The 23,400-nt window shown below is 42.1% G+C and overlaps 1 protein-coding gene across 1 annotated transcript; it reads left to right on the forward strand.

Annotated features, from left to right (window-relative positions):
* On the forward strand, positions 1 to 22,022 carry LOC123285838 (immunoglobulin kappa light chain-like). Its single transcript, XM_070517050.1, is given in 7 exon segments — positions 1 to 626; positions 739 to 1,034; positions 2,994 to 3,000; positions 6,279 to 6,320; positions 11,302 to 11,507; positions 11,510 to 11,645; positions 21,865 to 22,022. Coding segments are annotated over 7 exon segments (888 nt in total). The 5' UTR covers positions 1 to 583.
* The last annotated feature ends 1,378 nt before the right edge of the window (positions 22,023 to 23,400 follow it).

The raw sequence follows: 23,400 nt of genomic DNA on the forward strand, positions 1-23,400 counted from the left end.
TTACTAAAGCGGGTTCAGTGCTTGTCAGCTTTGCTGTGGGTGCCTCACAGTTTACTGACAGCTGTGAAAGGAATCTGGTTCAGGGCCAGAACACAGAAGCTGCATCGCAGGACAAACCCATGGCAGCAGTGTGAACAGTGAACCCTGAGTTGCAGGGAAGTTCCCCGACTCAGGACTGCTCCCTGCACCAGGGGACACGGAGCTGCATCCATGGCTCTCCTGCCCCCTCCATGGGCTCAGGAGGCCCCTCCTCTGCTCTGGGCTCTCAGGGCTCCTGGCTCCTCCTCTTCTACAGAGGGCCTGCTCTCAGCCTGCCCCAGGAGGCTGTCAGGAAATGGGCTCAGCAGAGAGGCAGGGCTCCTCCCCAGGCCTCCCCCAGCCCCACCCCCTCTGGGTCATCAGCTGGGTGGTCTTCCAGGAGAGCCCCTCACTCACTGCCCGCCTGTGACAGCTGTGTAGAGCTTGGCTCTGACTTTCTCCTTGTGTCCTGGGCTCTCTGTCTTTGGAGCAGGACTGGAGTGTGAGAGGGTGTCTACCCCTCCTGTCATCTGTCCCTTTCCTTCTAAGGCCCGAGGAGGAAGGCATGCTGTGGGCTCTCGCCCTCCTTCTAGCTTTCCTGGCTCCTGGTAAGTGTGCTGCCTCCATGCTCATGGGTTTTTTCTGTTTTTTGGCAATGGGAGGCCCTACTAAGGTATTCTGTTAGTTCTTCCTCATTGCTTTTTGTTGTTCTCATTGCAGCCACTCAGGTATCTTCCAACTTGGAAGGGACACAGATGTTGGTCACCAAGCAGGCTGGATCATCAGTTGAAATCACTTGTGATATTAAACAAAGCAGCAGCTACGTCCACTGGTACCAATACCAGGAGAGGATGGCCCCACAACGCCTTCTCTACTACCAACTCTCCGGCTCAGAGGTTGTGATGGACTCAGGGTTCAGTTCATGGAAATACCGTGCTTATGAAGGCTCAGGGAGGACCTATAAACTTTCAATCAAACTTCTGGAAGAAAGCGATTCTGGTGTGTATTACTGTGCTGTCTGGGAGAGGCACCGTGATTCAGATCTCCCGTATCCTGCTCTGAAAACATTGCTTGTGGTTGCCAAGAGCAGCCTTGACACACAGGGTAGACCAGCCCCTGCCTCCCTTCCTGCCCTGACTGCACTGTGCTCTGAACAAAGAGAGACCCGGAGCTCAGTGCCCAAACCCAACCTTATATCCCACTGGCCTCCTCCCACGTGAACCACAGCACTTTCCCAAATATGGGTCTCCCATCTCCAGGTCTTAGGCAAGGAGTCTGGTTGACAGGGTATTCTTTCAGCTCTCCTCGGAGCTGGGGGAGTTCATTCAATCTGCTTCCTCAGACAGACAAGGTCACCTAGAGTTGATCTGTTCAGTAAGACATTGGGAAAGTGCCTGGCTGCACACCCAGTTGAGCAAGCAGTGTGGAATACTGTGCGAAGAGACTGAAGAAGAGACCCAGAGATGGCATATGAGATAAACAGATATTTTCAGACTTATGTATAGGGAGTGTCCAGGGGCAGCTGGCTGGGCAGAGTTGTGCACTCCTTCCTACAGGCAGAGACGGGGTTGCATATATAGGCAGGGGACAAAGGCTATGGTTTTGCCAAGAGGGACTGTCCTTGGTGTGAACTGTGTTCCTAGGAAGAACAGCTCATGTGAAAGGTCTCTGTGTTCCTTTAAGATGTGATCTTCTTTGAGAGAGATAAGTTAAGATCCGGGTTGGCCAGGCCCTGGATCATTACAAATCCAAGCGGGTTGAAGTTCTGCCCAGTAGGGGGCCAGAAGGACACATGGCTCTTTAAGGGCTCACAGTTTATTACTGAGCATACAAGACCCTACCGGGAGCAATATGGGGAGCCAAGTTGTACCGAATCATTTATCCAATCATTATGCAGAGAAAATGGCTGGGAAAGAAGCTCCTACCTTACTGAGGAGAATGAGAAATGATGGAATGAAGACTTTGGGCTTCAGGAAGACCTCAGGATGGTATCTATGTGACTTATCTTTTGGACAAACTGATATTTCTCTCACCATAGCCAACCACGGCACTGTTGAGACAGTGAAAGTGTAGGAATAAAGTGATCCTTGTAGAGATGCCAACCATTGTGTTCTACTCACAGCTTTTTGAAGTTCAGCCACAGCCAGAACTGCTCTGTCTTAGACAAGTAAAGCCAAAGCTCCTTTCACCCCTCCCCCAACATTGACATGGCCAAGTCCTAAACTGGAATGAGTCTTTCAGATTATTTTTTCTCAAGAATTAAAATTAAAAGACACTTTGGTTGAACAATCAGGCAATGAACAGTATATATTTGAATTGAAAAGTCATATAGGAAAGGGGTTGTGGCTGCCATATTGGTCCATGTTTAAGGATATAAAATTAATATTGAAGTACAGAAATGCTGTATTCACACTGGTATGGTCTCTTGTGTATTGGATCCTGCAACTTTCTGCCAGAACTCTTAAGCTTGACGGTAGCTTAGAGTTTAAGCTCCTAGAACAATGTTTCTCAAACTGTGGTCCATGGACCAGCTGCATCAGAAGCACCCATGAGGCCTTGAATAGAAGTGTGTGTTCTGGGTAACGTTGGACAAAATCAACCAGACTCTTAGGAGAAAGGCTGAAAATGTGTATTTTTCAATGACCTCCACACTGATTCTTATTCAGATTGATTTGTAAGAACTGCTGTCCCAGCACAAACAGATAGCATGAACTGTCTCCCTCTGAACTGGGCCGGTTCCCAGCCTGACACAACAATGCATTCTAGAAAGGTGTCCCTGGGCTTCCTCCCAATACACTAAGCCCTCCTCTCTTATTGCATCTTGGATGCTGCTGTCCTAACAGGTCATCACATTTCTCCATGACAATTCCACCAGAGCCACAAGTGGAAACTTCAGTCCCTTCTCACTTCTGTGACCTCAGGCAAGAAGAACTCTACACTAAATGAGCCAGCTTGAACTTGCCCTACTGTACCAGGGACCATGTATTTTAACTAATTTGTAGCCTCCAGAAAGCTTGTTCCTTACCTTGAAGCGTAGATGTATTCTCATTTATATTTTTCTAATAGTGTTAGGCTTTGTTCTGCACATTTATCTCTTTGCTCTGCTTTGAGTTAAATTTTTGTGTATGGGAGTAAGGCAGGAATCTGAGTGTGGAGATCCAATTTCTCCCCTAAAATATTTACTAATCCATCATTTCTCCCACTGTTTTTCATGGTCCCCCGTCTGATAACTAAGGTTCCAGAGGCTCACACAGCCCTTCCTGCTCTCTCTCTTCTTTTCACTGTAGGTGTCCACTTACAGGTGGCAGTTTCTCTAAGGAAACAGCTTGAGGTGGAGTCACTGCATATGCATGACTTCACCTGTACAAATGGGGCTGATATGTATTTTGTCTATTCCTCTGTTAAGAATTCAAGATTCTAGTTATTATGGCTTTATTACAATTCTTTCTTTTTTGTAAGCAAATTTTCTTGCATTATTTTTTCAAAATTTTCTTGGCTTTATTTTATGCATGAATTAACCCTCAATGTATGTTAATTATCTATTTTTAAAGTAATAAGTTTCATGAACTATGGTAGAAATGCATTGTGTATATTGTAAAACATACACAAAAATAAACAATTTAAAGTATGTAATACAAACAAATAGTAGTTCTAACACTTTCTCCCCACACACCAATGTATTGTCTTATGCCCCCGACCTTGGAAACCACAGCGCCACCAACACCAATGCCAATAACACATTTCATTGTAAATTCATCTAATTTCCGGACTTACCTCACTTAGCCTAAGACAAATCATACTCAATGTCTTCTTTTTTTCTTCAAACCAAATTCTTATAATCCCTGTAATGTACACCTTTGTTTCATTCACAGAATTATTTCTGGGCTTATGAATGGACACTCTATGGTGTCTTTTCATGTTGCTTAAAAGAAACTACCCTTAAACCTGATAAATCTTGGGCTTGGTCCTCTGCTTAAACATACCTTTGTGAGGAATGTCCAGGGAGTCTGACCCTCATCTTCTGGTGACTGAGAATAGTAGTGTGGCCTCGTAGAGTTTCACTACCTTTACTGGTTGTAAACATGAGGTTAATGTTGTCAAAGGGCCTGGCCCCTGCCTGACATGTCCTGGGTACTCTGGATGAAGCTGATGAATTTGAAATGACAGGTTCGTTCCATGTGTGGTGTGCACACCAGAAAGGAGGGAGCAGGTGTTCTGATCCTGCCTCAGCTGCTCATAGTCCTGTAATGTGGAAGGAGCCACCTGCATTTTGGGAGCTGTTCTGTCATCTTTAAAAAGGAGAAACGACGATGCTTCTCGTAGGAAGGGTTGCCCTTTCAGCTGTACGTGTCCAAGTTTCTGTGTTTCTTTAGCAAACCTATGACTTGGTTTTAAAAATGGGGTTAGTAATTCTAATAAAAGACAAATGAGTTTTTTAAGAAAATGTATTCAATAGACAGTGTTATAAAGATGCAAATTGGCGTCGAAAGAAAGGAAATCATATCCACAGTCCTCTTATCAAAATATATCAATTGCTTTCTACTTTTTGGTTTTCCAGACTTGTCCATTTCACTAGTAATTGTCCTCATGTATACATCTAATTGATTCCAGATGGCTAACATGAAGAAGTCAGATTAGATGAGTTCTCAGATTCTGTGATGGCCAGAAGAGCACTGTCCCAGGTCTGATAAAGTTGCCGGGGTCTCAGAGGTTAAATTGAAAAAGTCCAAACTTTAGTACCTGGGTCTCTGCTCACCCCTCTGCCTGAGTCTGATCTGCTCTCCCCACCCCCTGCTCCCAGGCTGGCTGAGCTCAGCTCTGTCAGAGCGGTGTCAGTCCTGGCAGCAGCAGGAAGACCCGGATGAGAGGAAGTCCTGCTCCCTCAAGCAACACCTGCTTCTCTTTTCCTGGAGAACAGGGGGATCCTGAGGAGAACCCTCCAGACTCAACATGAAGGTTGAGAGGGAAGGCCCTGGGTGCTCATTGACTGTGTCCTGAACAAGAGTTTTCGTCTATTATATTTTATAAATGTGTCTCTTTTGGACGAGTATTACCTTTCAGTGCCCCTTCGAGAGGAGCAGAGACAACATAGCAGGAAGAGAAGTAGAGGAAAGGAGAACAAATGATATCTGTTGAAATAAATTTCTAAGGCCAAGATGGAGCCGCTCCCGCCCAGGGTGCCACGTCAGGAAACTGAAACTTAAATAATTTTCTTTTCCCTGTAAATGCTGCACTTGATCTGAAATGCAGAATATGAGCCAGCCAGTCAGTCCCCAGCTGCCTAGAATCTGTGATGATTTCCCTGTTCTAAATAAGGTCAGATATGCAAACCCAGCCAATCACCTTAAGCCAAATACTCTTTCCTTGTTCCCTGGTTGAACTGCTGGCTTTATAAGGAAATCGCTCACTTCCTGGTTAATCCTGCCTGTTTCTGCATTGCTGTTCCTAAGGCTCCATTTTGCTCCTGTTGCCCACAATCCCTGGGAAGAGGGCTCCACTGCCTGTTGATTCAGGCCCTGATATTGATGCCCCTACATTAACCCAAGCATATGTGGGATTAACACCATATGCACCCATCCCCTTTCCCTGCTTCTTTAGTTGCATTCATATGCAATTATTGGTTTCTATTGGTTCCCTGAGCTTCACATATGCATGAAACTAGTGTTGAGATTATAGCACTGACCTCACCCTGCTTAAGGCACAGAGAAGTTACAAATTGCTAAAACCCAGGTGGCCTTGTGCTGAAGTCATGGCTACTTAAGGGTCCTTGAAATTTATTGTAGCAAATCTGATGTCCAGAGAATGTCAGGAAATGAAAGCTTCCCAGACCCCAACTCCTCAGCTTCATGGCCCCGGAATCCACCATCCATCATGGAAGCAGACAGCCAAGGACATCAACCTGCAGACTCCCTTATCTCATCACCCCTCTCCCTGTGCTTAGTCATGTTCCTCACAACCTTTACAACCCCTTGCCTCCTGTGTTTCAGAGAGATGGATCTGAATGCTGACTCCTGTCTCCTGGCTGATGTCACCTGAAATAAACTTCTTTCCTTGTCCACGATCCTGGCATCCAGTTTTCGGGCTCCTCTTGTGCAACAGGTAAACAAACCTGTGTTTGTGTTGGAAACACTGTGAGGAACTGTACTCCTGAGTCCATGGATTGTGTTCCCTTGAATAAGTGTATCAAACTCATTACTATATTGTATTATTTTTATAATTTGTCACACTAAAAAGAGTATTTGGCTGGAGGTGAGGGGAAGCCTTTATTAAAATCTATGGTAGGTTATTATCAATAGTTGTTGAGTCTTTAATTTGAGCAGTAATTGAAAAAAGTGCTTATAGTAATTGAGAGAAACACAGTATTCAAAGGTGGTAATGTGAAATAAAATTTATTTTAATAAAAGCATAAATGACAATGGATGGTCTCACCCAAAGCAATGTTTTCTTATTGGTGAAAATCTAGGAAACAGAGAAAAATAGAAAGAAAACAGCTCACCCAATTTCTCCCTACCCAATTTCTTCCCATTTATATTGAGACTCTTTTCACATGTCCTTTTGCTATACAGATGTCACCACAATTGTCAGTTTCTTTTCCACTTAACATTTTGCCACAAATGGGCTGGATACGTGTGGAAGGTATAAATGATAGCCCTGAATATTCTTTTAACAAATTATTCTATTGCTTTATATTTTCCCAACATCTCATCAACTCAGCACAACCCCAAACCCTACATCTGGGGACACTTGAGCCTTCAATCTTGGTTATAGCTGAGCAGGTCTGACTTTCAGTTTTTACTTTAGAAGAGGAGCTCAGGAACTGGGTCTGGTGGTCCATGCTGAAGGACCCACAACTTCCCTCACCAGGTGACTCCCCTTTCCAACTGCTTGCTCCTCTTGGCTTTCAGGGTATAATTAGTACAACTAACTAGCGTTACTATACCCAGGAGGCCATGTGTATAATTAATGTACCTGGAAAGGAATCTTCCTTTCAACTGGAAGTGAGCACTACCTTTATTTATCAAAGCTTCATTTCAGATGCATTCCTCTCCGATCCTTCACAATGCGTTGTCTTACCATTTCCGAGGATAAGGTGCTGGAATGGGAGAACCTGGTCCTGACCCCTGACCCTCACTGCCTCCTGGCTTAATTTAGGCTTCCTCCTTTGGCTAATCACACACACACACACACACACACGCACACACCCCCCTGATTCTCTGAAATGGTAATATTCCCCATAATTTCTACTTTACGTGAACCCCTGAGGTCATCTACTGAAACCTGGCAGTTTTGAGGTGAACAACAATCCCACCGTGTCCTGGGCATTTCTGTGCGTCTGGGACTGGGCTACATGCTTTGCTCACATCATCCTGTTTCCTCTCCAGGCAACCCCATGAGCTCCCTTTTTCAGGTGAGGAAAAGGAGATGATGTAACTTACCCAAGGCTACAGAGCTATCATGTTATTTTAGGGCATTTAAAATCCCCTTCTGATGGGACCTCTGGGTGAAATGCTCCAGTGCAGCTCAGATGGTGGGCATGGGTTTCTGGGGGGGATTGATTTTCTGTGCTTGTCCCTTCCTCCCAAGTAAGCAGCACACTCATTGCTCTATTAGAATCAGGAGGTAAGTGAAGCATGAAATTTGTCTCCAGATAGACCTGGCTCCATGTCCCCACCTCATTCCCCGTAGGTGTTCTTAGCCTATAAATACATAAACCAGTTTAAGGGAAAAGTGTTTATTTGGGATCAAAGAACTACAATTCAAAGGGCACAGATTCTGGTAGAAACCGAAATAGTTTCTCATGTAAAACAGAGGGCCTCAGGATTTTCATGGGAAAAAAGGAGGAAGATGAGGTAAGTTGTATTAAAGAAGAGTTCATTGGTGCCAGATGAGGGAAGGCTAGGACTGTACTTCACAGACTGGCTTGAGATCCTGTCATCAGGCAAAACGCTAGACTTCTACTTCATTCATTGGCTAGCGATTTGATCATCAGTAAAGTCCAATTTCATCAGTTCTTACAAACAGGACACTCTTGTCCTTACTGACTGCTTGGAATGCTGGCAGTTTGGTCCAGTTTGGAAGATAAAGAAAAGAAAATGAGCAAGGCAATTCCTCGGAAATGTCTGCTTCTGCTCTGTTTTAATACGACTCCACTCATGTCGTCTTTTACAGTGTGAAACTTTGGGGAAGTGATTTAATATATGAGTCCCACTTTCCTTACTACTAAACTTACGATAAGAATATTTATCCCACAGGACTATGTTCAGGATTTAATAAAACAGTGAATGTAAACCAGTTAGTGCAGTGCTAGAGTGTAGTTGATATCCGATCAAAGAATGCTATTACTGCTTTTATTATTCCACCAGCATTCTCTAGGCTTCTCAGAGCTCTCTCCATTTACCATCCCTCCCTCCCCTTGTGGTTAGATTCTGTCTCTTTTCTCTAGGGCCCTTCCCTCCCTCATTTCTCATCAGTCACCTCCTTGTGCCCCAGGGGAAGCAGCAGCTCAGGTCCTAACCTGGCCTCCACTACCCACCAAGGTGAAGATCCTCCTGAAAGCTCACTCTGGATTCACCCCACCTGGCCAAGACACAGAGCCATGCCAGGCCACCTTGCCCTCCTGTAGGCCCTCCTGTTCCTGGTAGTTGCAACCCCTTTTACCAGTGCAGGGTGCACAGGAAGTTTCTGAGGCCCTCACTGCACCTGCTTCAATGCTGTCTCCCTTGCAGGCTACTGGGCGCCAGGCAGGCTGCCGCAGCTGGCCTCAGTGGTGGCATGCATGGTCATTCTGGCTCAGCTTAGCCATCCTTCCATGCATGGCCCACATCACAGTCAGGTATAGACACTTAGTACCACTGCCAGTGGAAGGCAAGGACCCTGAGAGACTCTTCCGACTAGCCATGTTCAAGGCAGGTGTGCAGTGGGATTCATTCCTAAAAGCAGACAAAGTCACCACTATGGAGGAAAGGACAGCACCAGCCATATCCCATTGGTGGTGAGGGGAGGGAAGCATGATTTAGGCATGTACTACTACACTGCCCGGAACAAGAACAGCCCCACAAGCCGGCCTGTATCCCATGCTAAAAGCACACGCACTCCCTACTCGGTCAAGGCATGGAAACTTCCACCGCCTCTGGGGCCCTTTGGTTCCCCTGGGGTCATCACTCAGCATCCTAGACACTACCGGATGCCGCCTCCACCAGTCAGCTGCAGATAACAATGAAACTAAAGAGCCACTGGTCAGCACAGGCTGACGCAGACCCAGGGAGCTGTCTAGTCAGAGGGGCCTTTCCAAAGATCATCCAGTTCAGTGTTTCTGAAGCATTTGGTGGAGAATCTGTGCTGGTAAAACCAGTAGCCACCAGTCACATGTGGCTATCGAGCACTCGAAATGTAGCAAGACCAATAGTCCAAGCTGAGAGGGACTGCATGTGTACAATCCAAATCACGTATTGAAATTAAGAAAAGTAAAATGTATCATTACAATTTTTTATGTTGACTGCATATTGAAATGGTATTTTGGACATCTCAGAATAAATTTAAAAGGTTTTAAAATTACTTTGACATGTTTCTTCTTTTTCTTTTTTATGCAGCAGCTAAAAATTTTTAATTTAATTTTTAATTTTAATGGGTGACTCAAATTTGCTTCTATTACACTGTTACAGACTTATTTAAGAAGCTGACCATCTGTCCTGAAGAATGCATAAATGAAATATTTTGCAAATAATTTCAAGGGTAAAGACTCTCTGGAGATTTACTACAAAGTGGCTGAAAGTTGAGACTGGAAGTCAGTTCCTAAATCCAGACTCTAAGTTGTTGCCCCACCAACTGTCAATCATTCTGCAGCAGAGGAGTCATGGAAATGCAAGTTTCATTTTATCCTGAAAAGAATGAAACTTAAAGAATCTAGCTAAGGACAAGGTATAGGAGGTAAGAATAGTGTGTATAGTTTTATATTTATAATTCCCATCATTAGATTAGCAATAAATGTATAATCAACTAACAATCCAGCATCCAAATCACGTGCCTTTGTAAACTACGATGTTTTGTTATATATTTTGACATTTTGTCTGCAAGAGACTCTGGAACTGTGACATTTAACATCACACCAGTTATGTATATACTTTATTCAGCAGGTGATGATAAAGGAAACAGTGGAGCTCTGAAACAGTTCAGCAGACTTATAGGATAGGTACAAATTTTGGAGGAGACATTGAGAGTCAAAATGTGGTGTATTCTTCATCATGCTTAAACTTCAAGAAATTCCAAAATAAAATGTGCTTTTGGTGAACATATTCTAAAGTGAAATAAAATTCTGACGAGTACATTACTTGATAAGATTAATATAATAGCATTAATGAAAATAATAAATTTGTTAATAGGAATTTTCAAAATATTACTGTTTTGATTCTAAATTCAAGCCACTGTAAATAATTTGGAGGTGCAGCTTTAATATTGTCCTACTCAAAAATCTGGGGTGGTTCAGTTGTGACACTGAGATATTATATAAAATTAGACATCAAGTAAGAGAACTCCATCGCCTCAGAACTGGGCATGGCATCCACATTTGAAGCTGAAAGGTCAACTTGACTGTCAAGTGCACATGGAAATGGATTCCCGTTAACAAGTGACCACGTACTATTTTCAAAAAAGTGAAAAATTTCCTCTGGATATTTATTTTTATGGCAAATAAGACAAATATGGTGCATTCCAGAAAGAGTTAAATGAAAAATGAGGTTTCACAGAGTTGCAGAATGTGAGAAAGTGTTAATGGGCCAAAAGAGCCTAAGTTACAAAATTCACAGGATTGGAAAAGAGAAGTACTTTAGAAGGGACCAAATATTCTCCTGTGTAGGGAGATCATCAAATTTACCTGATCTCCTACCCCATCCCTGCCACCCACCCACCCACCTTGAAAACATGCTTCACTATGGTAGAACATAAGCAATTTAAAAAAATACGTGTGTTCATTAATGTTAGATGCCTTGAAATGGAGTGGTTAAAAGTCATACTCCATCTTAGCATGTGGCGAAAGAACAAAGGCCACGTTGTAATCCAGGTTCTGCCACTTACCAACCATGACTCTGGGCAAGTCACATAACTTTTGGAACCTCTTTTTCCATTGAAAATAAGAAGAATAAACACCTCACAACGTATTGTGTATGAAAGGCTATGGTAAGCACTACTTCAATGGCAGCTTTTCGTCTTTTTACTATGTGATAGGTTGTTCCAAACCACACAATATTTTTGCTTCTCTAACGATTCTTTTTAATTGCTATTCCATTTCCCCCACAGATAGACGCCTTCCTGCAGACATTTCCCCCAAACCCACTGTTTTTCTTCCATCAATTGCTGAAATAAACCTCCATAAGACTGGGACATACCTTTGTCTTCTTGAGAAATTCTTCCCTTATGTTATCAAGGTATATTGGACAGAAAAGAGTGGCAATACAATTCTAGAATCCCAGCAGAGCAATACCATGAAGACACATCATGAAACACATACGTGAAACTCAGCTGGCTGACCGTGACTGGAAAGTCAATGGATAAAGAACACAAATGTATCGTCCAACACGAGAAAAATAAAGGAGGGGTTGACCAAGAGATTCCTTTTCCTTCAGTGAACGAAGGTATGTATATGTAAATGTAACCTTCCGGAACACGTTTTTTCAGAGGGATATCCCACCTTTTCTGTCAAGTATTAATGGAAAACAAACAAATACAAATCTTTCTTAAATGTTGTTCCATTCACTGGTGGAATAAATATTCCCTTATTTCTCCAAAGAATTAAGATAGCATATGTTTTGGAACATGAAAAAGAAAAATTTCCTTAACTTTTCTCAGCCTCAGTTTCACATGGCAAAGTATTAAGATCTCAGTGATTTTTTTTTCTAAGATTGCCACCTGAGCTACCATCTGTTGCCAGTCTTTTTTTTTCCCTTTTTTATTCTCCTCACAGCCCCCCAGTACATAGTTGTATATTGTATTTGTAGGTCCTTGTGGTTGTGCTATGTGGGATGCTGCCTTAGCATGGCTTGATGAACGGTGCCATGTCGGCACCCAGGATCTGAACCAGGGAAACCCTGGGCCGCTGAAGCAGAGGGTGTGAACTTAACCACTTGGCCACGGGGCTGGCCCCCTCAGTGATGTTTCTTAGGGTGGTTGTATGTATTAAATGAAATAAGATACATGAAAGCACCTAAGAAATTAGCACACAAGATATGCTCTAACAGAGATTCCCTTTTTAAGATCTGCATTAATCAGAAAATAAGAACAATTATATGTCTTCCAGCAATGGTCCACTCAGCAAGCAGAGTCACTCACTTTCACCTTGCTATACTCAGAGTACAACCCCAAAACAAGCCCACTAGGGACAAAATGGTGTTCATTTGAGGGAGCCAAATCGCAGCTCAATAAAAAATAGAATAATTTGGCCATTGCAGTTTTATTGTGTTCTTAGATTTCCCATATTTGTATTTTATATACCACCATATAGTAAAATTTCATAATTAGAGTTTGGATTAGGCTAATGTGCACACACATACTTCCATCCTACATAACGAGTGTTCTTGCCATTGGTAATTTCAACTCAACAAACATTTATTCCAGAACTGGCCTGTGCCAGGCCCGGATGGGACGTTTGGATGAGTACCCCCGGAAGAATTACTGTCCCAAGAAGGAGGCACTACAGGAAAGAGAGTACATTCTTTTCCTAATCACTTAGAGTCACTCGTGATTCAGGCAGGTTGTCCCAGAGGAGTCCTGGCAGTGGTCTGGTAACTTACTAGACTCAGGACTTAAAATCCTGGGTATGAACACAACAGACCAAAGGCCCCAGATCGCCCAGAAGAAGGAATAGTTTGTACTTTTCCCTGTGGTTAACAAGCCCTTTTGAAGCCGTGGGGAACAAGCACAGAACAAAACATGTGAAGACCTTTGCTGGGCACCAGTCTGAATTTCTGAAGGCATTCTGTATCTTCTGGGATCTTTAGTTTCACCAGTGATCAAATTAGGTTCAAACATTTGCCCTGGTGTCTCCTGGGGCCGTGGTGAAGAGCAAATGAAATAATGTCAGTGAAAACACTTGCTTTTGAAAACGTAATGTGTGTATTTATTTATGTTCTTATAGTATTTTTTCATATCCTTTCCCCAAACTAACTACCATAATATTTAAAAAACAGACTTACTTTACTATTTTTACAGCTAAGAAACAGAGCAGAAGCACATACACAAAGCATCAGTTTAATATAACCACTGGGCTGAACTGTCCCATTAGGTTCTAATTTTTCTAGTGATCAGGGGAAAATAACAAGTATAGCAAGTTCCATGGTAATGATCATCCTAGAGAAGTTCCAGTTCCTCATGTGTTTACCTGGCACCTAATTTCTGAGACAAATGTCTCCCATGGGCTCCTCAGGTCAACAGAGCTAATGAGGACGTTTCTGCTAATGTTATCGTACAGCAAATTTATAATGCTGTTTCTTGGAAGTTTCTGTTTTTGATAAAAGCTAAGAACATAACATGGGAGCACAAATCAATGATGTGTTTTTGAAGAGATAAAACTAATCTGGACCAAATTTTTGTCCAACCTTGATTGAGAAAGAGAATTTAGGATACATACACAGATTTTATTATGAAAAATTGTTACTTTATTGTTTTTACCTCAATCAGTGTATGTTAATGAAAGAGTTCTATATATCTTTTAATGAGTAAGTCACTGTTAAGGAAAAGAAAGAGAATTTTAAGATGCCTTAAAGTCAGTTCTTGAAGATATTTTAACATCTAAACAAGATTATTCTAACATTATCATTATTGGAATTTATTCCAAATCCTGTACTTCAAACTCCTTTTCATAGCCACCAAAACAATAGCTCATTGGGTGCATAAAATTGCATATGAGAACCATATCCATATGGATAACAAAGCATCTAGTAGAATAAGATTAACCAAAATAATCGTTTTGGTTGTGTTTTCCTCCATCCAAGAGTCAATTATCTATACACATTTTTTATCTTTGTATGTTTTCCTCCTTTTTTTATGTTGTACATGAGTCTACCTCATGTTTTGCATATTCATAGAACTATAAATGTGACTTGGACTATCATTCTATCTTTGTAAAAATTGCACTGAAATGTTGCGCTCCTGTAATAAAGAGTTCATTTACTGAGAATAATTGAGATATCCGGAAGAGAAGATGTTTTCAGTATCCACAATGGTGGATTTATGTTGTTTCTCTAGATGTTATTTTCTATTTTTGTGGATTATTTTTACAAAGTACTTTCCATATGCCCCATCTCACTGAATCTGCTACAACGATCCTTTGCATGCTGGCTCTGCCCTCACTGGTATGACCATGCAAGTTACTTATATTCCCAAACTTATTTGCTCATTTGTAACATGGAATCCTCAAAAATACAACTCACTTCTGTGTGACTGGAGCATTAAACGAGATAAGGCATGTGAAGCACTTAGCACAGTGCCTGGCACAGTAATAATCACTGAATAACTATTAGCACTCTTATTCATATTGTTGTCACACCCACAAACACTACAACTCCAGAAAATCATGTGCATGTCTCAATTGAGACTCATGTCTCAATCTCAATGTCTCAATATCTTTACAGAGCTAGAGTCTCCATACACTTCTCAGCTGTAACCGAGGGAAATCTCAAGGCAACAGCTCTCAAAATTTCCCCGTTATGAATTCTCTCTACTGTTTAGAATTCTTTCCCTCAGAGACTTCACTTTTTGAAGGCTTTCTGTCAATCAAGCAGGTCACGATTAAGTAATATTTGATTTTCCCCTTTATATTAATCAAAGTCCCTTATAACTGCAAATTAGAAAATCTGACTATGCGCCAGCCCAGTGGCCGGGTGGTTAAGTTTGCGCTCTCTGTTTCGGCAGCCCGGGGTTTTGCTGGTTTGGATCCTGGGCGTGGACATGGCACCACTCATCAGGTCATGCTGAGGCAGCATCCACATAGCTCAACCAGAGGCACTGACAACTAGAATATACAACTATATACCGGGGGGCTTTGGGGAGAAGAAGAAAAGAAAAGAGAAGATCGGCAACAGATGTTAGCTCAGGTGCCAATCTCCAAGGAAAAAAAAAATAATAATTAAAAAATGAAAGAAATTTGGAGTAGTAAGAGATAACCAGAGATACTACACCAACATGATACAGTTCACCCAAAAGGGTGGAAACTCAACATTTTCGTTGGCCATGAAATCTTATCTGGGTAAATGCATGGACTCTGTCATGTGTTGTTATTCTACTTTTTGCTTGTTTGGTGTCTTTTGCTTTGTTTGAATAAAGGCAAGTCCCTATCACTTGGTGAGCATCAGGAATTCTGCTGGGCAGTTTGTGTTATTTATGTCTAATGATCTCAGTGTACCACATCCAGGCATCACGTTCATCTCAGTGATGAGAAGACTAGGTCCCAGAGAGGCTAAGAAATACGCTCGAGATTAATGGTGGAGTAGTGCCTGAGTCCACATGTCTCCAGGTGTGTCTCACTTAAGCCTTGCTGCTCTATCCATGATATCAGTGGCTCTCCTCTTCAGAGCCCTTATGCTTTTGCTGGGGAAGATTCACCCTGAGCTAACACTTGCTGCCAATGTTCCTTTTCTTATTTTCTTTTTGGTGAGCCCCCACCACAGCACGGCCACTGACAGACAAGTGATGTGATTCTGTGCCAGGGAACAAAACCTAGGCCACCAAAGCAGAGGGCACCAAAATTTAACCTCTAGGCCATTGGTGATGGCCCTTAGGAGCCTTTAAAAATCACTGAGGCCCAGACTTCATCACAGCCAGGCATCAGACTTTAAAAAACCTCCTTCAGTAATTCTAATATGCACTGAGGTGGAGGCCAGCAAGTGACTGAAGTATCTCCTGAGCTCCAGTGCTGCTGTACCAGATCACATGCAGTGAGGGGCTGTCAACGAGCCCATCACACAAGGGAGAACATGCTGTAGCCAGGAAAGTGTCCCTACCATTCCACCCATCAATTTCCTAAGGAAATGAACCACATGTACTAAGATTTATGTGCAAGGATGTTTACTCACTATAGCATCATTTATAGCAGCCCCAAGTTAACCTAAAGTTTCCCCCAAAACTAAAAAATAAACTAAAGTATGTCATATACTCATCTACTACGCATCTTCAAAAAATGTAGATTGTTTAAAGAAATGGAAAATTAACCAGAAAGCATTATTGAAAAAATGATATGCAGAGCATGATTCTTCCTGGTCTGTGCTCTGACAGCCAACTTCTGGGTGAGGCTTGGCTTCCTCTGAGGATTGGCTGCATCTACTAGTTGAGCTCAGCATGTCTGGAGGAGAGCTCTTTCCCAGGTTAGATTAATACACTGACGTCCAGCTTAAGCATCATTTGTGGGCTGGGTGTATATGTGACTCCACTCTTGAGACAGGACATTCTTGATGTGGTAACACCATTGAGTTCCTAAGGCTTCAGTCCCATGGCAGACCCTGGAGCTGTTCCTCACTGCATTTTTCTCCCTAAGAAGCTCTTTGTCATTAGGACCCAGCCTCCTAGTTGCATTTCTGTCATTTGGCCCATTCTTAGAACAAGTACAAATGGAATTGATTAGATTTGCACAAATGGCTAATTTCCACCAAACCAACACCATTCCCACTACACACAACTGAGTTGTTCTTGAACGCCTCAGTGAACAATGAAAGAAAACTGACAGGCTGCCATCCCATGAAGCACTGAGGTGAATATTCATGTTGGAAAAAATAGCTCACTATATAATTCAGTTCATTTTAATTCAAATTAGCTAAACAAAAAGGGAAAATGATGGCAACGATTTCATAGTGTGGGTTCAAAATAGGAGTATGCAGATTATTTCTGAACCATACTTTAGGAGAAAGATACTGTTTCATGATAAAAGTAATACCAAACATCTGGTGATCTTCTATAGGTATTCACAATCCTTCCTTACCTGCTTTTGTAATTCCAACATTTTAGGCTGAACACATAATGCAAATCAAAGGAAATAAAACTAATCATTTTGATATGTTGGATTTTATTACTTTTTAAAATTTTAGGAACTCGGAAGTGGATGAGTTAAAAAACACAAGGGATTAAATGCAGGCTGTTAAAAAAGAAATACAAAAGAAATACGAAACAGTAAACCAAAAAATTCCATTCCGTGAATCAAAATAAAAAGGTATTTTGCTTAATATAACAGTGTCATTCCTATATATTAAGAAGTCTGCTGATTAGGAATGCAGCACAAGACTTTCCTGTAACTCTTCATTAACAGATCAGAATCGGTCTCACCAAATAGAAGATGGATCACTCCATTATCTTACCAGCCACAGGCAGGCCACTAAATGTATGCAGATGTGGGACAGTGTCTGTGAGGTATGACAATAAATAAATTCTTTATTTGCTGGTCAATGAAGTAAGGAATGCATGTCACCGTTTTGATCTTCAAGAGAGAGACCCCATCTTGTCTTTTTTTCCTGCAGTGACTCTCAATGAGGGTTTTTCACAATAGAAAGGAGAGAACACAAAAATGTTTGAGATGTAGTGTAAAGGCAAAATGCCACATTGCCTTATGTCTTTACAACACCTCTGTGTCGTGAAAATGAGCTGTGTTGCAGATACTTGAAGGACCCTGGGCGTGGCCACACAGAATTTATTTAAGACTTTTAGAAGAGGATCTTCTATTCACATGCCCACATTGTTGCATCATGTCCAACCACTGCTGTGGACAGAAGGGGCCGCAGCATGTCGGGTGCTTCTGCTGCAGCCCAGGGCCGCCACCCACCACGACTCCGGCCGCCTCTGCTTCTCCACGACTCCGAGTCCATCCACCACCTCTCCGTTCTGTGACTAAACAATTAGGCAGAGTGGCTGCTGCTACAGTTGACTTCGGTTTATTTGCTTGTGTCTCTGAGGATGAACTATTTCCTGTGATGACCTGGAGGGATTCACCCACGTGCCCACCTTGAGGCCCAGCACGAGCTGCTGCTCTGATGATCACGTCCTTCATCTCTGAGACTCCAGAGCACTTGAGAGACATCCCAGTGCAGGGCTGGAGTGGACCCTGGATCCACACTGGCTGGGCCTGGGTAATAAATAAAGTTACACTTTGATTTTTGTAGGATCAAAGCTGTTAAATCAGGATCTATCATTCTCACTAACCTGTCAAAATGGATACAGTTATGTATTTCTTAAAATATTCATACAAGCCAAGTATTATTATCCACTGCTATGTGTCTCCCACAACTTTGCTAAAAAGCTTGGGCATGTTTTTCAAGTGCAAATAATTGAGTTTTGGTACAAATAACTTAATTACATATTTTTGAAATCACTGTCCCCAATGAGAGATCAGTGAGGGCTTCCTAATGCTGACAGCCATGCCACATGGTCTCTCCTGTGCTGTTGCCAGCGACCGCTGTTACAACCATTGAGGGTCACTGTCTTATATGATTCATTCATTTTTGCCCAGACATTCCACTGTGAAATTATTTCATTAGGCTACATCTCTGAGGAAATATTACTTGATTTCCACTATGTAGATTGTCCCTCCAAAAATGAGGAAAAACCTAAATGTGTGAGATTAGAAGAAAAGCTAAATAATGATTATATTCCCATGAAATATTTTCTGTCCACTTAAAATTATATTTGTAGTTTATAACAACATACAAAATGCATGTGCTGTAAAGTAAAAGCAAATATGTAATAATGAAACTGTATGTATTATAAGATCATGGTTGATAAAAATTAAATATAAATATACAAATGAGAAAGACTAAAAGAAAATAACCAGATTACTTACATACATTTCTGGAGATTCCCAAATTTCTACAATAAACAGGAAATGACTCTTTAATTTTTAAAACATAGTATAATTAATATGGTCAGAATGACCACAATTGTGTAAATTACAAACACAAACTAGAAGGAAACAAACTAAACTGTCACACTGTTGTTGCCGAGTCGTGTGAGGAACAGGTAATCTTTTGTCTTTCCACATTTTTGCAAAAAGCTTGCATTACTCTCATAATCAGGGAAAGGAAGTGAAAAGGAGCGGTGAGAAGACCGAGGCAGCAGGTCAGGGATGTGACCTCCTCACACTCAGAAGCAGCCTGCCTCCCGTGCTTTCCTCGTGTCAGAGAACACACTTCAGGAGGGACGTTTTCTTATGAGAATGTCTACCTGGATTACAGCAAAGAACAAACCTGGTACAGGAGAAAGAATGGCTGAGGATCCTAAGAAAAGACTGTGTCTCACATCTTAACCTCATCAATGTCACACAGTTCAGGTTACGTTTGTGGTGAAATAAATAGACAAAGATATAGCGGTTGGAAGGCTTCCCTTTCCAGCCATTAAACTGCTGTAAATCGTAGAGACACTGGGGTGGTTTAACTGCCTTCTCCCTTTGAAAGGAGTCTGAGGAAAACGGTCAGACCACGTCTTCCTGTTTCTGGTCTCACTTCCCACCTGTCGGGATAATGGTATTGCAGCCACAGTGAGCTGACACATCTTGGAATTATTAGGGAATCCTAAATAAAGCCGATTTTTAATTAAAACATAATAATATGTACACTTTACATAATATAAAGGCGAATGCTAGCAAGGCCTTCGGGCTCTGGTCAAGTGAGGAGGTCAGTAATTCTCATTTTGAAAAGCAATTATAACACTGGACTAGAGGAAAAGCTAACCATTTCAGCACTTAGGAAATGACCACAGGCATCCAACAATCTGAGAAGTGCTTATGCTTGAAAAACTGCAGAATTCAGGCAACAACAGTGGTGTTCTTGCTTGGAACTGCTCACATTCCTTCCCACCTCCCAACACCCAGCTCAATGGGTATGAAGGTTCTTCAGTTGAGGACAGGCCCTGAGGAAGGGCAGAAAATGTGCACGGTTGAAGGGAGCTCATATCATCTGGGATCGAAAGAATGTGATGGTGAACTGACAAACTCAGTGGTGTGCAAGCAGGAAGGACCAGAGGCTCTGCTGGTTTGAAGTTGTGGTCATGGCTGCAGCAAGCACACGCTTGGCTGACGCTGTGTGAATGCTCAGCAGAGACCCAAAAAACATGAACTAGCCAAATACTCCTGGTCAACCCTGAGGCTGTGAGCATATGAAAGGAGACGTGAAAGGACACAGCAAAAAGTACAAGTGGAGAGAGACTCAAAATGGCCTGAACTTCGAATGTGCTCCCCAATACATACACAAATTCACCTGGCAGAGGATGGGAGTCTTAATCAAGGCACTTGAACACAATCTCCATCTGATCACTGGCTACCACTAAGCTATGCAGACCCAGGGCTCACATGAAATAACCCCTTATATTTATGGTCAACAAGTTTTTGAGGAACGTGCTGAGTTAAGTCAATGGGAAAAGGACAGTCTTTTCAACAAATGGTGCTGCCTCAAAAGAATGAATTTAGCTCCTTAGCTCCTCCATACACAAAAATTAATTGAAAATAGCCAGGAGGGGGTGCTAGAAGGTAGTGTAAGCAACTAAATAATCAAAATACTGTAATATTTAAGCAGGAGGCAGGGAATTGAAATGAAATAGAAGTATAACATCATATATTGCCTTCAAATAAAATGGTGCAATGAGGACAGAAATTAACCCCTGAATCACAAACAGCCAAACAGGTAACTTAGAGCACAGGCCCAGGAGACTGGAAGATGTGGTTTAACATCTTGGTGTGCTCCTTATTAGCTAGGCAATCATGAGTTAAGTTACTTAACATCCTTAATCCTCTGTTTCAACTGCAAAATGGGATCAGTGACACCTACTTTATGTTTGCAAGGAAGGAATAAATATGCACATTGTTTGACATTCAGCAAAGGATATTTGTAATCATTTCATGGATCAGTGATTTCTGTTATGACTCACAAAATTAACCTTTACAAAATGTGATCAATTCAACTCAAAAGTGCTAGAAAAAATTTCTAAAACCTTTTGAGGTCCACCCCTATTAATTGAATGAAAGCTCTTCAGGAATATCTTCCACTATTTGCCTACTGGCATTGAGAGTTATTCTTGGGTTTCTGCAATCTTTCTGAAATTTTCTTCATAGTCCTTTACACTTTACAGTTTTTTAAAAAAATTCTACATACATTGATTTCTGTGTAGAATAAATGGATGGTGACACGGATTTTGAATTTCTTAGACTTGGGTTTTATCCAGGCTCCATATACTACAACTTAATTGACCCTGAGGAGGTGAAATTTTTAATAAACTTCCGAAGATCTCATCTATCATGTGTCATTGATTATAACTACTTTGAAGTATTTTATCAGGATTAAATTGTTATAAGAATTATGGTACTTAAGACTGACTTAGCATTTATCTGAGAAACAAACAACTTGGCACCATCTCTGGCACGTGGTGGATGATGAATCCAGAGGAAGTGTTATTATTCCCACTTACAGAGATTTTCCCAGGACACAACCTCCGAGTGGCAGTGCTTGGACTTGAGCTGTCATGCTGTCTTTTTCAAAGCAATTGATCCTCACAGAATGACAAGGTCTCATGGCAAACTCTCCAAATCCAAAGTGTCCTTTTTGTCAGCTCCTTCCTGAGAAGGACCATCTCCCCTCAGCTCACTGTATCGGATTACATCATTGGTTGCCCAGGGAGCTGGGCTCCCATGCTGAGCCCATGACTGGTCCATTCACGAGGAAAGGAACTCTGGAAGGCTGGCACCACGTGGAGCACATGAGAACCTGCAGTTCCCTGAAGACCACACGCACCTGGCAGCCACAGCTCCTGTGGGAAGAGCAGACAGGATGCGAAGCTTTCGTTGAGGGTTCTGGGCTACACTCAGCTTTCCTGGAAACTGTGCCTGCCCAGCCCTGCCCCAGCACAGGCAGGAGATGCTGCTGCTGTCTGGGAAGCTGCAGGGCGGCACAGAGCAGCACAGGGCCCGGGGACAGGAACTGGGCCCCTTTGTCCACCTGGTGTGGCTTCCTCTCTCCTCCACTGTCAACTTCTACTTTAGTCCCACATGATGAGGAATGATTTACATTAGAGTCACTGCTTCCCATCCATGTCCCAGCCCAGACTGACTGTATGAAGTTGTTGTTCACCAATAGCTTCTTTAATCTTCTATAGAAAGAACATACACTGTATAATTCAGTGTCACTGACACCCTTATAAGAATCTTCCAAAGAACACACATGGTACTTTATCCCATAAACATATATTAAATACCCAGGCTTTTCTCCAAATGCTCTTGATGTGGAGGTATGGGCCTCAACAGAACGCGTTACAAACACTATTTAGATGCCTCACTGTGGTCACAAAACAGTACAGAGGTTAGACATTCCTTCAGAGCTCAGGAAACCATAAGAAATTCCAATAATTCATGATAAACAGACTAGTTCCCATATTGCTGCTAGATAACACGTCATGGCCAGGTGAAATAGAAATGTAAGCAATAGACTGTACGTTATATGCTTCTCGCCAAGGCAGCGATGTTTTGACAGCTCTTCTATTATCATCATAATAATTCTGATCTCTTGATATGTGACAGGTACAATAATCAGGGGAAGCAGAAGAAGTAGAGTTACATTTGTGAGCCTGGACTCACTCTCCCATCATAGCGAGCTGACCAGACACACTGCCTGCATGCCACACGCCCCCCAGGAGACCAGGAAAGAGGAAGAGATAAAAAGAAAGGGAGGGAAGGGGAGGCAGGTCAATAGGAGAAAAGGGGAGAGAGCTACAGAGACACTGATAGCATAGAAATTAGTAATAGAAGCAAAGATAAAGAGGGATAGAGAACAGAATGCGAACGAGAGAAAAAGAGAGAATGACTGAGGCAGTGGTGTACAGAGATAGAAAGAGTTAGCGAGAGAGAACTATACATAGAGAAGGATAGGTCTCTGTAACGAGAAGGAGAGAGAAATAATAACAGAGACAGAGAAATGAAAAGACAGAGAGGGACACTGACAGAGACACAGGGATAGAGAGATGGAAAACAGGAGATGCCAAGAAAGGGGCAAGATGGATAGAGAGATAAAAAGAACAGAGAGTAGAGAGAGACTTTGATATGAATACAGTGATGGAGAGGGAGAGAGAGAGGAGTAGACATACAGAGACAGAGATAGACACATACAGAGACAGAGAGAGAGAAATAGGGAAAGACAGTAAGAGATAACTGGAGATAGAGGGAGAAAGAGAGAATGACAGAACTACAGAGATAAACGATATATGTGGGCACACCAAGTGTGATCGAGTTAGGAAGACAGAGCTAGATATACAGAAACAGAGGCAGATATTGATAGAGAGAGAGAAAGTAGGAAATATATGCATTTTTATATGCATATTGTTACAAATTGTATATTTATATATCGTTACACATTTATTTACCTGCATATATTTCTA

The sequence above is a fragment of the Equus asinus genome, chromosome 1 (genome assembly GCF_041296235.1).
Source record: "Equus asinus isolate D_3611 breed Donkey chromosome 1, EquAss-T2T_v2, whole genome shotgun sequence".
Classification (NCBI taxonomy): domain Eukaryota; kingdom Metazoa; phylum Chordata; class Mammalia; order Perissodactyla; family Equidae; genus Equus; species Equus asinus.